Below are 13,407 nucleotides of genomic sequence, written 5' to 3' on the forward strand. Positions count from 1 at the left end.
ATTAAGAATACCGTGATTAATAATGTTATATGTAGATGAAAAAAGTACCTTGCCATATTTTAAAACACTATACTTCATTATAGAGATCATTTGAAATTTGAAACTTTTTGTCAAAATGTGATTTTTTAGGATATATGTTCAACATTCAAAAGGTATATTAATTTGTTGTTTTGTCATGTTTATAGTATTTTAAGTTGTAATTTTTAGGATTTTAATAAATAAAAAAATATTTATCACTTAAGCTTGTTCAATTTAATTTGTTTGTCGGGTACGACCGACACACAAAACTTTAAAATTTTACTTTTGCATAATAACCATTGTTTCGATTTAAAAAAATCTTTATCTATCATTACTAGTAATGTAATGGTAAATACACAATAAAATGTAAGGGGGAAAGGAATATTTTTTCTGCTCTCTCAAAATAACTCTAGAGGCAAGAATTGAGGGACATGTCAAATTGAATGCAGCAAGCTAGAAAAAATTCTCATGTTAAAATTTTGTTTATATATTGCTATCCTTTTTATATTAGATGTTGGCTTTGTTGTTGCTATTATGAGAATATTTTCTATATATAATTCAGCTAATACTTCGATTAATTTCGTATCTTTTATATTAAGCCATATCGTGCTAAGTGGAATAGGTTGGGGCACCACCAATTGTTATAAGTGCAAAAATTCACACAAGATAGTATGGCAAATCAAGCACGGAGTTCGTAATGGTCAAATGACACTTAGGAAATGGGAATTATAAGATCTGTTGAAAAATATATTAATGTTGAGACTGAATGCTCTATCTGTGCAATTTTTGACATATTCATTAGTTTTTATCTGGTCGGACATATTTTAATGAAATATCTACTTTGGTAAATCAATTACAACCGATGATTGTCCTTTAAAAAATCTGTAGTCGAAATTTCCGGAGTAGGATCACGTGTGGACAAGTAATGAACACATGAAGGTGTAGATGGCCCCACATAGAGAAATAAACAATCTTGCACGTTCCAAGTGTCCGGCCACATCCATTTGTTGATAATATTACCTCATTCACATCTCGTTCGTTTTTTCTATTTCCTACCTTCTTTTTTCTTTTAAATAAATAAAAAATTTGTGGATGGACAAAATCCAAAAAAGGGGAAGGAAAAAGTGTACGTAAGCATGAATATTATATATGCAGCGCACAAAGTAACAGTTCCACGAGTATTTACCATTGCTACTCCATTCTTTTAGGACCAAAAGAAGTTACACTTTTAGAGGTGTCATGTACAGGCGGAGTCAAATTTCAAATTCCAGAACACGTTAAGAGTCCAAAGACTTGGTTTGTCGGCAAGTTTTGTGAATTTGACTCTAGTAGTAGAATTTTTAAGTCATGGTGGTCAATTATTTTTAATCTAAATATTTGTATGACTCGCTAATTTTTCTATATAAGTATTACTCCAAAATAATGGGTGGTTGAGCAACAAGTCCGCCATTTTTGGAGGATTTATATGCAAGGAATGCCAAGGATGGTGACTCTGGAAGGGGGCTTCACTGGTTCCATTTAACTCGCAAGATATACCCCAAAGCCAGCGCCATTGCGCACGTTACATACCTTCTAATTTCGAATATACAAGTTTTCAAGTTTCATTTTCAATTAAGTTCTTAAGATCAAGTTCAAATAAATATCCAACATTGAAAAGTACACATTGCTCTAACGTATGGCTAATTCTTTCAAAGGGCAGATAGTGAAGAAGACTGCTGATCAGGAACAAAAAACATGACTCTGACTAACATGCCAGGAAAGTGCTCTTGCAAATAGTAGCAATCTACATATCAACTTCTGCTCCCTGAGCAATGAATTTGAGAATGCCTCACTCCTGATTTAGACTCATCATATTCTCTTCACAGCGTCACCATGAACAGAAACCAATCCTTCACTTGCTAGAGTAGCAAGTGCATTTCGCAGCTGATACAACACAAGGGAAAAGAAAATCAGATAATTTTCCAATCAATGTGTAGAGAGGTTGGGTGGGAGAGAAACTTACATCTGCTAGGTGAACTTCACCACCAGAACTTTGCCTCTTCAGCTCTTCTAGTAACTACACATTGACGTAAGCAGAAGTCAGTACTGAATTTATTTTTATTTCCCTATTTCTGAAATGCTACTGCAGATAATTTCAACAAGTTTATGTACCTCCAGCATCCGAGTTGATGGTCCCCCCAGCTGCAGCTTCTCCATGATTATGTTGCGGGTGGTTGACACGAAATTCTCTCTTCTCATCCTTTCACTTGCAGATACTCCAGTTGTGATGAGATCCATGTCAATGGTTCCTGCTCAAGAAACATACTATTCATCTAATATTGCTCAGAATACTTGAAAGAATGAATATTAGATGAGCTTTCAGTGGAGCATGACAAGGAGGAGGTAACTTTTAAGTTGATGGGATTTTGGAATTTGCTCAAGCAGACGTTTACTTTGAAGTACTTGGAATCACAGTAAAAATGACAGTGCTAGCAACTTAGCAAGTAATGTGAATGGCTAGATATAAGGCGAAATTGTTGCATGGTCATTTCATGTGTGAAATTTTCAATTGAGCGATAAGAAAAATGCTCTACAGAATGCTTAGTAGGTAGTAAAGAACTAAATGCCACCGGATACTCAATTACTATGATGATTTGGTATATCCTCGCATATTACTAGATAAAAACACAATGGTTACTGTAGAAGGGTTGTCAAAGGTATACCTGTAGAATGGTCAGTTGCAGACTGCTGCAGTGCAACTTCTAGAAGACGAATAGCCTCCATTACGTCTCTTTTCTCAACCTACAGGCAAAAGTGGCAATAGCATCTTAACTGAGGCAAATTCCAAAGACAAAGACTCGAACACTTGGAAAGCTATACCAACCCGTTCTGAAAAACGAATCCGGGCGAGACCTTCACTAAGGCGTATTAAGCTCTCTAATTGCCTTGGTGTGGCTGTAATAACCTGAAAAGTGTAATATATCAGATACCAGGGAATGCACTAAGTTATGGTGGATATTTGAGGAATGCAATACAATAATCTGCATCAGTAGCTTTAAGAAGCAAAATATGAGAATGAAACTTAAAGATTGATCAATTGAAAAATCTGACCTTTTTACTACTGCCAGGGAAATTCCCTCTTCTTCTCATCTCCACATACCCTCTAGTCAATTCTTCAGCTGCTTCGTCAGATAATTGTGGATGTATATATTTTCGAGCATAGCTCAAGTATGCAGTTAATGTTGGAAGGTCAATCACTCCTTGCTCTGAGTTCTGCAAAAGATGGAAAATTAATTAATTAGCTGAATACACCTTGCCAAGCGACAGATATTGGAAAGTTTACGAAGATAAAATCAACAAACCTCTGGATTTTCAAAGTGTAATGCAACTATGTGTTTTGCAAGGCGCCTGTCCATCTGCTCCTCAGCCTTGTCTAGAATTAAATATATCAAATCAAATCTGAAAGAAGAGAACAATTGTCAGAGAAGGATCCAATTTAAGAACCAACGGACTACTAGAGAACTGTGGCAGATAGGCAATTCCGAGATATAGATTAATTTCCAATAGCACTATGCTAAAGAAAATGATAAATCAAATTAGCCTCCAGCAGTTTTTGCAAAATTATACCGTGACAGCAGGGTAGGTGGAAGGTGTATATTATCAATGACAGACAGACGGGGATTGTAACGAGAGCCACTTGGATTTGCGCAAGCTAATACTGAAGTCCTAGCATTAAGCGAAGCAATAATTCCAGCCTTTGCAATTGAAACAGTTTGTTGCTCCATGACCTAAGGAGAAATAAAGGGAGAAAAGGAAGAAGAATCATTGAACTCGTATTTGCTTTAAAATATAGGAAGTAGGAGGTAAGAGTCTTACCTCATGTAACATGCTCCTTGCACTGTCAGACATTTTGTCAAACTCATCGATACAGCAGATCCCCCTGTCACTCAGAACCAGGGCCCCACTCTCGAGGACCTGTAAAGTAAATTGTCAAGTCAAATTTTCATAGAACCATTGATGTTACCAAGTCAATTAAAACAGCAGTAATAGACATCATACAGTTTCACCAGTCTCAGGATCTTTGGCTACATAAGCAGTCAACCCCACAGCGGAACTTCCTCGTCCACTGGTATATATACCACGGGGAGACAGTTTGTGAATATACTGAAGCAGCTGCGATTTGCTGGTCCCCGGATCACCAACAAGAAGAATGTTGATATCACCTCGGAAGCTTGCTCCAGATGGCAACGTCAAAGCATTCCCCCCAAAGAGCTACACGGAAACCACTTAACTATCAGTACAACACAAACTATGTCCCAGACTTTCAGATAAATCTTTTGGATGAATCAAGTTTACTATGTTAATCAAAAAGAACGAAACAGTAAAGAGCACAAAGAGGAAACTATCATGGTACCTGGCAAAGAAGACCTTTCTTTACATCATCCAACTCCCAGATGTTTGGCGCCAAGGACCTAGTCAACCTTTCATAGATATCAGGCTGTTTAGATAGTTCTTTCAATTTCTCCACCTGTTATTCAAAACAACCATTCATAAAATAAGACTGGACCATTCTTATCCTCCCAGAAGAAGGTTAGATTAGAGTAACCTTTTCTTCATAGCCAAGAGAGTCATCATTTCCAACAACTCCATTTTCAATTTCCATCGGATCCTCTGCATTCATTCTTGACTTGTCAGTCTTCTTAAGATGAAGACAATCAATGTAAGTCTGGAATCAAAATATACCCAATCAGTTTCTGAATATTGTATTGCTAGTCTAATTTGAACATATGATGGGTTTTAAAATTGGTGAACTCCTAAATCATCAGAGCAGCCAAAACAATCACAAGATACAGAAAGAGAGTTGCCTTGAACAATGATTTTACTGTCCTCTGTGTTGACCCAATTCTGACACTCATAGCCCTATAAATTCCAGTGACCTGACCAATAAGCGAATTACCACTGGGCTATAAGGAACTGGAAGTTGAATTAGCATAAAAATTCAACGAGAAACAACATATAATATGAAAAATCTTACTTCAACTCTGTCTCCTGGCTTCCCAGCATCCACCAGCTTGTCATGCATCAACAAGCTTACTGTGTGAGGTGTTCCTCCCTCGGGAATCTCATCTGGTGTTTCTTGAACTCTCACGATTTGTTTATCAGCAAACCTGTGCCAGGGGAACGGTTTAGATAAAATTGAAGTAAATTGAGTCTTTGAAAAAGCACATTTTGAAAAGAAATCTCACTTAAAATGCTGCAGGCTATAAGGTTAGCCAATATTTGGGGTCACGTTATTCTGGACTACAATCAAAATTGCAAACTAATTGATCCAAGGGCAGAAGTTGTTTCTTCCAGATTACAGTATTATGTATCTTAACTGAGTTAAAACACAAATTACTTTTTCAATTGCCATCACAATAATTAGGTAAAAGCCAAGGACCACTGATAAAGTCCAAGGATATTAAGCTAAAAGCCTCAGGTACAAGATCAGATCTATTGAAGGTGTAGGTATAGAAAGGCAATAAAGTTTTTAAGGGCATCATTGCTATGAATTGGTGATTATAAGGAATCATCAGGAATAGTTGGTAGTTTCTTTTTAACATCATTGCTGTGTATTGGTGATGATAAGTTAGAAAGTCGAATCCCTCCTCACTGCAATCTTTCCGAGCCCAAGTGAAACGCTTGCTATTTTCCAAGCATAAAGTTATAACTTTGTTACATCAAGCAGCAAGTATGAATCTTATAACTCTACACCACAAACTGAACAACTTAAACAAAGATCACATGTATCTCCGCTGGACCACACGCAAACAACAGACGAAAAACGACCATTCAACCTTGACGGATGACTATTAAGCAATCAGCTTTGAACTAGAGAGAGATGGGAACAGAGATACTTAAGAACACTGGCTTCAGGTAATCAATTAGGACAAAAATATCAATGACCGCCTTAAACAAGAATGATCAATCCAGAAGTAATGGTAGTCATATTTTTACCTGCATCTATTGTGGACCAAAGTCATTGAGTTCCTTGCTAGACATTCTTGCTTGCCACATATTGTTGGCTCATTAATCCTTCCTGATAACAGTCAAAATTTATACTTAGCATGCAGAAACCAGAATTCATATAGGGCAAAAAGTAGCAGGCTCAGTCCAGTCAACCAACCTCTATCGACAACAATTGGATCAGAGTAATACCCACAAACAAGACACCTAAATATTGCTTCCCTTATCTCAGGAATAATTGCACTACATCGAATAACCATCCCTTTGAGTGACACCATCTTCTCAATATCTAATAGAAGAGAAACAAAACAATTTAATTCCAAGTATCAATCTTACATTCTGAAAAGCAAAACATATACTACAACAATGCAACTAACCTGACGGATTAAGATTTCTCATTGAAGTAGAACTCTTAAGATTGAAAATTCTAGCTTGTATGTGCTTCTCGAAGAGTGGGTTAATTCTGCTAACCATGTCCATTAAAACAATGTCAAAAATTGCTAGAACCTCAAGTGGGAACCTGACCATTTTGGTATACAAATCATTATCATAATCAAACACATCGTGTGCATCAACGTCAAGTGAGTCGCCTTCCATCTCAATTACATGGTGAATTGCCCTCATGTATTTCCCCTCAGTTTGAGAAGGATCCTCTCGAAAATTCCTCAAAAACCTAAGAATAGCAGCGTTTACATCTTGTACGCTGATGTTTGTGCCCCACACATACATTGGTGGGGCCTCATCAGCATCATCACCTTCCCCGCCCTCTGAGGACGGCGGAACATCAGACGCATAAGACGGAGTCGCGGCGGCTGCACCAGAAGGGGTGGTGGAGGATGCTCTTCTTCGGCCACGGCGGGAATTAGTACTGGAAGGCGTCGGTGTAGCATCAGGAGTTGTGAATCGCCGATTTGACGGTGCAACTGGTGTGGATGTGGCTGACGAGCGGCGGCCACGCTTCCGGCGAGTGTTGTCACCGGGAGATGAGTAAGTGTTACCAATTGGGCTTGAAGTTGAGTCATCTGGTGTAGATGGACCTGTATTGCTCAATATATATCACTATACATTTCCAACTATTTGTAAATAGAAAAATCTAAGCATAGGAGCTGATGACATAAGGTGCAGTAGACTTACCGCCGTGAGTGTTGACCGGAGATGAGTCGGAAGCCATAATCTATTCGCCTGAGCTTGGCTGAGATACTGCGAGGATCGCCGGCGGGGGTGTTGGAATAGAATGTTTAGGGCTTAGTTTGTGGAGGAAGACTTCAATGTAAATATGATGATTATCTTTGGCGGGAAATTGCGGTGCCTTTTGGCGCCAATTTGGTCAGTGAGGTGGAGTCAGATATGGGCTCTCAATTGGGCTTGGGCTTTACGATTCTGTGGTCATTGAAGAAGTTTAGCTGAAAATTGACTGGGTCCAATAATATTGTATTTCATAAAGTCGTATATGAAGCAGTATTGAGTCCATTGGGCTTCTGTTTCTTTGATTCTTTTGGTCAAATCTTCATTAAAACATTATGGGGTCATTTGGTTGTGCGAGGTAGGGGTGGGTGGGCGTTCGGCCGGTTTAGATTAGAAATCAAAATTTTGGTTTGGATTTTTCGGATTGAAGAAATAACAATCCAAATTCAATCCAAATAAGCTCAGATTGGATCGAATTTTTTAAATTCGATTTCGGATTAATCGGTTCAGATATTTTGGATTTTCGGTTTCGAGCTTATAAGTTGAGATGTTTCTTCTTTTTATAAAAATAAATATTCAAATAAAGTACTCATATTAAATTGCCCGAAAAGTTCTTTCTCACCGCAATCATCCAAAAATAATATTCAAGTAATTAAATTATTATCAAGGAAATGTAACAAAGACATTAATACGGCCGACAAGAAGTAGCAATAGTAAAATCATGTCCAAATAGAAAGTATTTTGACAGTAACTTTTTAATTAGTGTTGAATATATAAGATAATATCTAATAAGTATGGTGTTTTAACTAATTACTATTGGCAAATGGATTAAATATAAAGTATAAAAAATTTGAATTTTTGGATATCCAAAATTCCGAATTACCAAATCCAATATCCAATCCAAAATCCAAAATTTTTAATAATTAAACCCAAAATCCAATCCGTAATCCAAAAAAAAATTGATTTCGAATTTGCCCAAATTATGCCCACCCCTAAATACAGGATGATAATCTCGAGATAAAATGGGAGATTATTATATCACGCATTTGGTTGAATATATTCATGGATCAGTAATCTTGAGATTAGTTATATCAAAATTGAAGTATTATTTTTATACCACCTATGATATGAGATAATAATCGGGGATTACTAATATCGGGATAAAGCACCAATATGATCAGGATGCCCTTCATTCTCCCCTAGTCTATTAAAACATTTAAGGTTAAAATTAGAAACGAAAGTGTACTCTAACCAGTGGCGGAGCCACTTTATAGGAAGGGGTGTCAAATGATACCGCCTCGCGAAAAAAATACACTGTGTAGCTAGGTAAAAAATAAATTATATATATATATATATATATATATATATATGTATATATATGTATATATATATTATGTATTGACTCCCCTTAATTTTCTGATATGTTTACTTTTATATATTTTGACACCCCTTAACGAAAATTTTATATATATATATATATATGTATATATATGTATATATATATTATGTATTGACTCCCCTTAATTTTCTGATATGTTTACTTTTATATATTTTGACACCCCTTAACGAAAATTTTAGCTCTGCCACTGAGTCTCTAACTTATCTCTAACTTATCTAGGGTAAAACAAACACATATTTTATATTATAGCCTGTTGTAGCGGTTGCATCACCGAGGATATTAGAGCTTGACAATAACATGCTTGTAAATTGGTAGTGATGTGAAGCTATCATGAGAATGTGAATTTGTTAAACAATAAGTCCGTCCTTGAAATTTTTATTAATGGATAAATTAAAGCGATCATTTTTCGAGTCTAATACAAACGTTTCACGATTATGACATACCCTATACATGTGTTTTTTAGAACAAAAAATAATACTATGGTATTAAAATTATTGTTTCATGAAAATTAAACATGTTCGTATTTTTTTTTTGGGTAACTAACTTTTTATATTAATCACCAGTAATAACTGTACAAGAGTCGTAGCTAGCTACCTCGGCTAGCTATCATATTTACATATGAACCTAAAAAAAAACTTTCTAGGAGTCTCTCTATAATCTATATCTATGTACTATTTCATCTATTCTATGAGGGACTCGAACGCAACATACACATGCAATCTCCTTTGCGATTCTTTCCCATCCTACACTTACCTTCTCAAATATTCTCTTGTTTCTCTCAATCCATATACAATGTACTATTTCTGTGTATATCATCTTGAAAATTTGGGCTTCTCGTGATTTCCCTTAAGCTCTCCTGATCATTTCCTTTACATGCTGCTCCCAGTCCCCTGCTGTTATGTTTTGGTTGTGCGTCCACTGCATTAGCTTGTTCATCACTGCATTCATGTATTCACATTTCACATATAGATGATCTCTAGATTCCTCTACTTACTAACAAAGGCTGTATTTGCTTTCTATCTCTATACCACATCTAATTAGCCTATGTGTTGTTAGTAGTCTATTATACATTTGTAGCTAAAGTGTAAAGCGAGCTTTTGGTCTTCCTACATTTCCAAACATCATGCATTTCCATGGAATCTTGGGTTGTTCTCCCATCAACTGTAGGTAGATTTGCTTAATAACATTTTTCCCTGTGCATATATGTAGTGCTTCCAGCTCCACGATATTCTTTGCTTCCATGATTTTCCTCACCATCCAACTTGCTTGTTTTGGCACTGTTACATGCTCCATCTGCTGTCCTTTTATATAGTATGTATGTATCCACCTTATCTAAAGTTTATCTTTCTTGCCTGCAAGATCTCAGTACAACTTTATCATAGTTGCCTTGTTCCGTAGTCTTAGATTTATTAGATTCCATCCTCCACTACTTTTTGGGGTGCAAAGTTTCTCCCAAGAGACTAATATTTTCCTTGTTATTACATTGTTGCCCGATCATAAATAACTTCTGTAGAAACCTTTCACTGTTTTCATCACCTTTGATGGAAGTACAAACAGTTATGCCCAATAGGATTGAACCACAAATAGCACACTTTGTATCAGTTGAGCTCTTTCTGCACATGACAGTTTTTTAGCTATCCATGGTGTAATTCTTTTTACTATTTTCTCAACGAGGGGTTGCCATTGTAAAAGTGTCATCTTTTTTGTTGACAGGGGGACCCCCAAAAATTTAAATGGTAATGCTCCCTTTGTGAACCCAATTGGCGCAATATCAATTCTTGTTTGACATGTGATACACCTCCAAAATAAATGGAGCTTTTCCCTAAATTGGCTTGCAAACCCGGTGCCTCTGAGAACTGGTTGAAACCTTGTTGCACTTCAATTATTGAAGAGATATTACCTTTTGAGAACATTAACATGTAGTCAGCAAAACATAGATGAGTTATATTCACCTTTGCACACCTAGGGTGGTAATGAAATACTTTCTTCTTAGTCATGGCCTTTAAGTTGCGACTCAAATATTCCATTGCAATTGCGAACATGAAGGGAAATATAGGGTCTCTTTGCGTGAGTCTTTTTGCAGCATTGAAAGGATCAGTTTGTTCGCCATTCGTCATTATAGTGTAGTTCACAGTTCTTATACATTCCATCACTCATGCTATGAACTTACCATGGAATCCCAGTTGATTCATAATTTGCTCCAAATAGCTCTATTCAACCGAGTCATAGGCCTTTTATAGGTCTATTTTGATCATACACCTTAGTGACACGTGTTTTCATGTATATGCTTTAATCAATTCATGAGCCCTAATGATGTTATCTCCAATTTTTCTCCCTGGGATAAAGCCAGCCTGAGACTCACAAATGATACTGTCAATTACCTTCTGTAGTCTTGCTGCTAGTGTCTTGGAGATTAATTTGTACAACACAGTGTAACATGCTATCGGTCTGTATTCTTTGATTGTTGCTGGATTTGCAGTCTTTGTGATCAGTGTAATGGTTGTGTAATTAATGGCTTTGTACATTCTCTAGTTGAGAAAAAATCCCTTACTGCTTCAGTCACCTCTTCTCCAATGATGTGCCATATTTTTTTAAAGAAGAAAGCATTATATCCATCAACTCCCCGAGCTTTATCATCCCCTATGGATTGCAACCCTGCTACTACTTCCTTCTCTGTCACCTCTGCACATAGTATCCGCCTTTATTGTTGATTCAACATTGGTCCTTTTTTTATTATAGTCCCGCTAACTGCTGAGAGGTTTGTTGTTGTTGTTCCCATTAAACTCTTATAAAATTGGATGGCCTCTTCTTTGATCTCCTATGGCTCCTTAATCTACCTTCCATATAGAGTTGTCAACTCTTTTATCTGTTTTCTGTGAGTTTTTTCCTTCATTACCGCTGAGAAATACTTTGTATTTGCATCTCCCAATTGTATCTAGTTAGCTCTAGCTTTCTGCTTCAGAATACTTTCTTCCACCATTGACCATTTTTCCAGCTTATGTAGTGTAATATTTTCTTGTTCAAACATATCATCATTATATGATTGTTGTAGCTTGCTCTGGATTGCATTAAGTTCATTCCTTGCATCCTCTATCTTTTGATTCGTAAATCTAAATTCTCTGTTGTTCAACTGTCTCAGTCTTGGTCTAAATGCTTTTAATTTTTTCCAAATGCTTCTCATGATCTAGGGATAACTTATTTGTTTCCAAGTTTCTGCTACCATTTATTTAAACTCTTGATGATCTGCCCAGGTTTTGAAGATTCTAAATGGACACTCTATAGTTATCTGATCAGATTCCATAGGAAGAAACATTGGAGCATGATCAGATATTTCTGGCATATCATACTCCATTGTTACATTGCCCCACTTCATCATTCATTCATAATTGCCAAATGCTCTGTCTATTCGACTGAAAATTATATCCTTCATTTGTTGTTTGTTCGTCCAAGTGTAGTAATCTCATCTCTATGATAGTTTACTCAGTTTGGTTGATTGAATACATTCAGCAAAAACTTGTATATCTGACTGATGAACTGGATTTCCATGCAGTCTATCCAGCGGATAAAGCAATGCATTAAAATCACCTATCACTAGCCAATGTATTGTAATGCCTTGAGCTAGTATTTTTAAATATTCCCATAACTCCTTTTTATGATCATTAGTGTTGAATCCATAGATTACAGTAAGCTCACACTCCATTTCTGCATTACTTCCTCTTATTTCACAGTGTATTATTTGTGCTCCCTCTGATTTCTTGTTCACTTGATATATATTATTGTCCCACAATAACCATATTCGACCATTGCTAGTTGTTACATAGTTATGCATACATCCCCCATCCTCGGACTATATTTTTACTTATAGCCCCAGCCTTTTTCTCCTTGACTCTGATTTCTATTAGTGCAGTTATTCCTATTTATTTATTTTTAGTTTTCAATATATTCCTTACTTCATTATGATTATATCTCTTATTCAACCCTCGTATGTTCCAAACAAGTCAAGTCATAGTGTTCGTTTTGTTCTACCTCCTATATCTAGAGGTTTTGACTGAGCCAATTTCCCACATTTATTCAATACTTCAAACCCATTCTTCACTAGCATTGATCCTAGTATTGGGAAGTTGATGTAGTTTAGTTTTGTACTTGCTCTTTCATCACCCTTGTTCATAGTTGCTGCTATAGGGGTAGTGTCCTTCTGTTGTGCTTTTATATTGCTCTTCATCACCCCTGAATTCTGCCCTGCTTTTGTGGAACTTGGCCTTTTATTTGTTTCCTCCCGTTGATGGTTACTTTAGCTAGGCTTTATCAGGTGATCCTCTGCCTCATGTTGCTTTGCTTTGCCTTTGTCTTTGGTAACCCATTGTTGCATTGGTTTCTTTGGTCCCTTCTTTTCTTTCATTTGATACTTATGTTGCTGCTCTAGTCTTCTTCTTTCTTGCGGCCATTAATGCCCTATGACTTGGAAGTTGTTCAGTTAGAAGAGGACCTATCAAAATGAGAAGCATCAAGCGGAACTTGAATTTACCAACCATGTTCGACTTCATCGCTACGCCCCTTACCTCTTCATTAGGAGCAGGTTGACTATAGAGGGTTCCCTTCCTAATTGAACTCAAGCTTCTTTTTTATGCTATTTGGAGCGAAATTGACTAGAACTAGAAGGAGTGAAGGCTTCTGTAACCTTAGACTCGTTACGCTCTTCGACTGAACTCGTTGGCTCCACGTCCACCGAAAGTCAGTAACCTTCGTCACCGTCAGCATTTGGTACTCTCTCGATAGCTTCAATAGTTCAATCAAAGCCTTTGGTGTAAGCTGGAAAAGAT

At 36.7% G+C, this 13,407-nt stretch overlaps 1 protein-coding gene across 1 annotated transcript; it reads right to left on the reverse strand.

Annotated features, from left to right (window-relative positions):
* Nucleotides 1-1,588: 1,588 nt before the first annotated feature.
* On the reverse strand, nucleotides 1,589-7,310 carry LOC104097381 (DNA replication licensing factor MCM4). Its single transcript, XM_009603936.4, has 18 exons — nucleotides 7,138-7,310; nucleotides 6,381-7,040; nucleotides 6,164-6,292; nucleotides 5,995-6,076; nucleotides 5,033-5,165; nucleotides 4,863-4,934; nucleotides 4,604-4,723; nucleotides 4,412-4,525; nucleotides 4,057-4,269; nucleotides 3,874-3,972; nucleotides 3,625-3,785; nucleotides 3,360-3,456; nucleotides 3,109-3,270; nucleotides 2,882-2,962; nucleotides 2,721-2,799; nucleotides 2,170-2,306; nucleotides 2,021-2,074; nucleotides 1,589-1,941 (listed from the first exon to the last, which is right to left on the reverse strand). The coding sequence occupies exons 1-18, from the start codon at nucleotides 7,172-7,174 to the stop codon at nucleotides 1,867-1,869; spliced, it is 2,505 nt and encodes an 834-aa protein (XP_009602231.1). The 5' UTR covers nucleotides 7,175-7,310; the 3' UTR covers nucleotides 1,589-1,866.
* Nucleotides 7,311-13,407: the final 6,097 nt, after the last annotated feature.

This window comes from Nicotiana tomentosiformis, chromosome 1 (assembly GCF_000390325.3).
Source record: "Nicotiana tomentosiformis chromosome 1, ASM39032v3, whole genome shotgun sequence".
Classification (NCBI taxonomy): domain Eukaryota; kingdom Viridiplantae; phylum Streptophyta; class Magnoliopsida; order Solanales; family Solanaceae; genus Nicotiana; species Nicotiana tomentosiformis.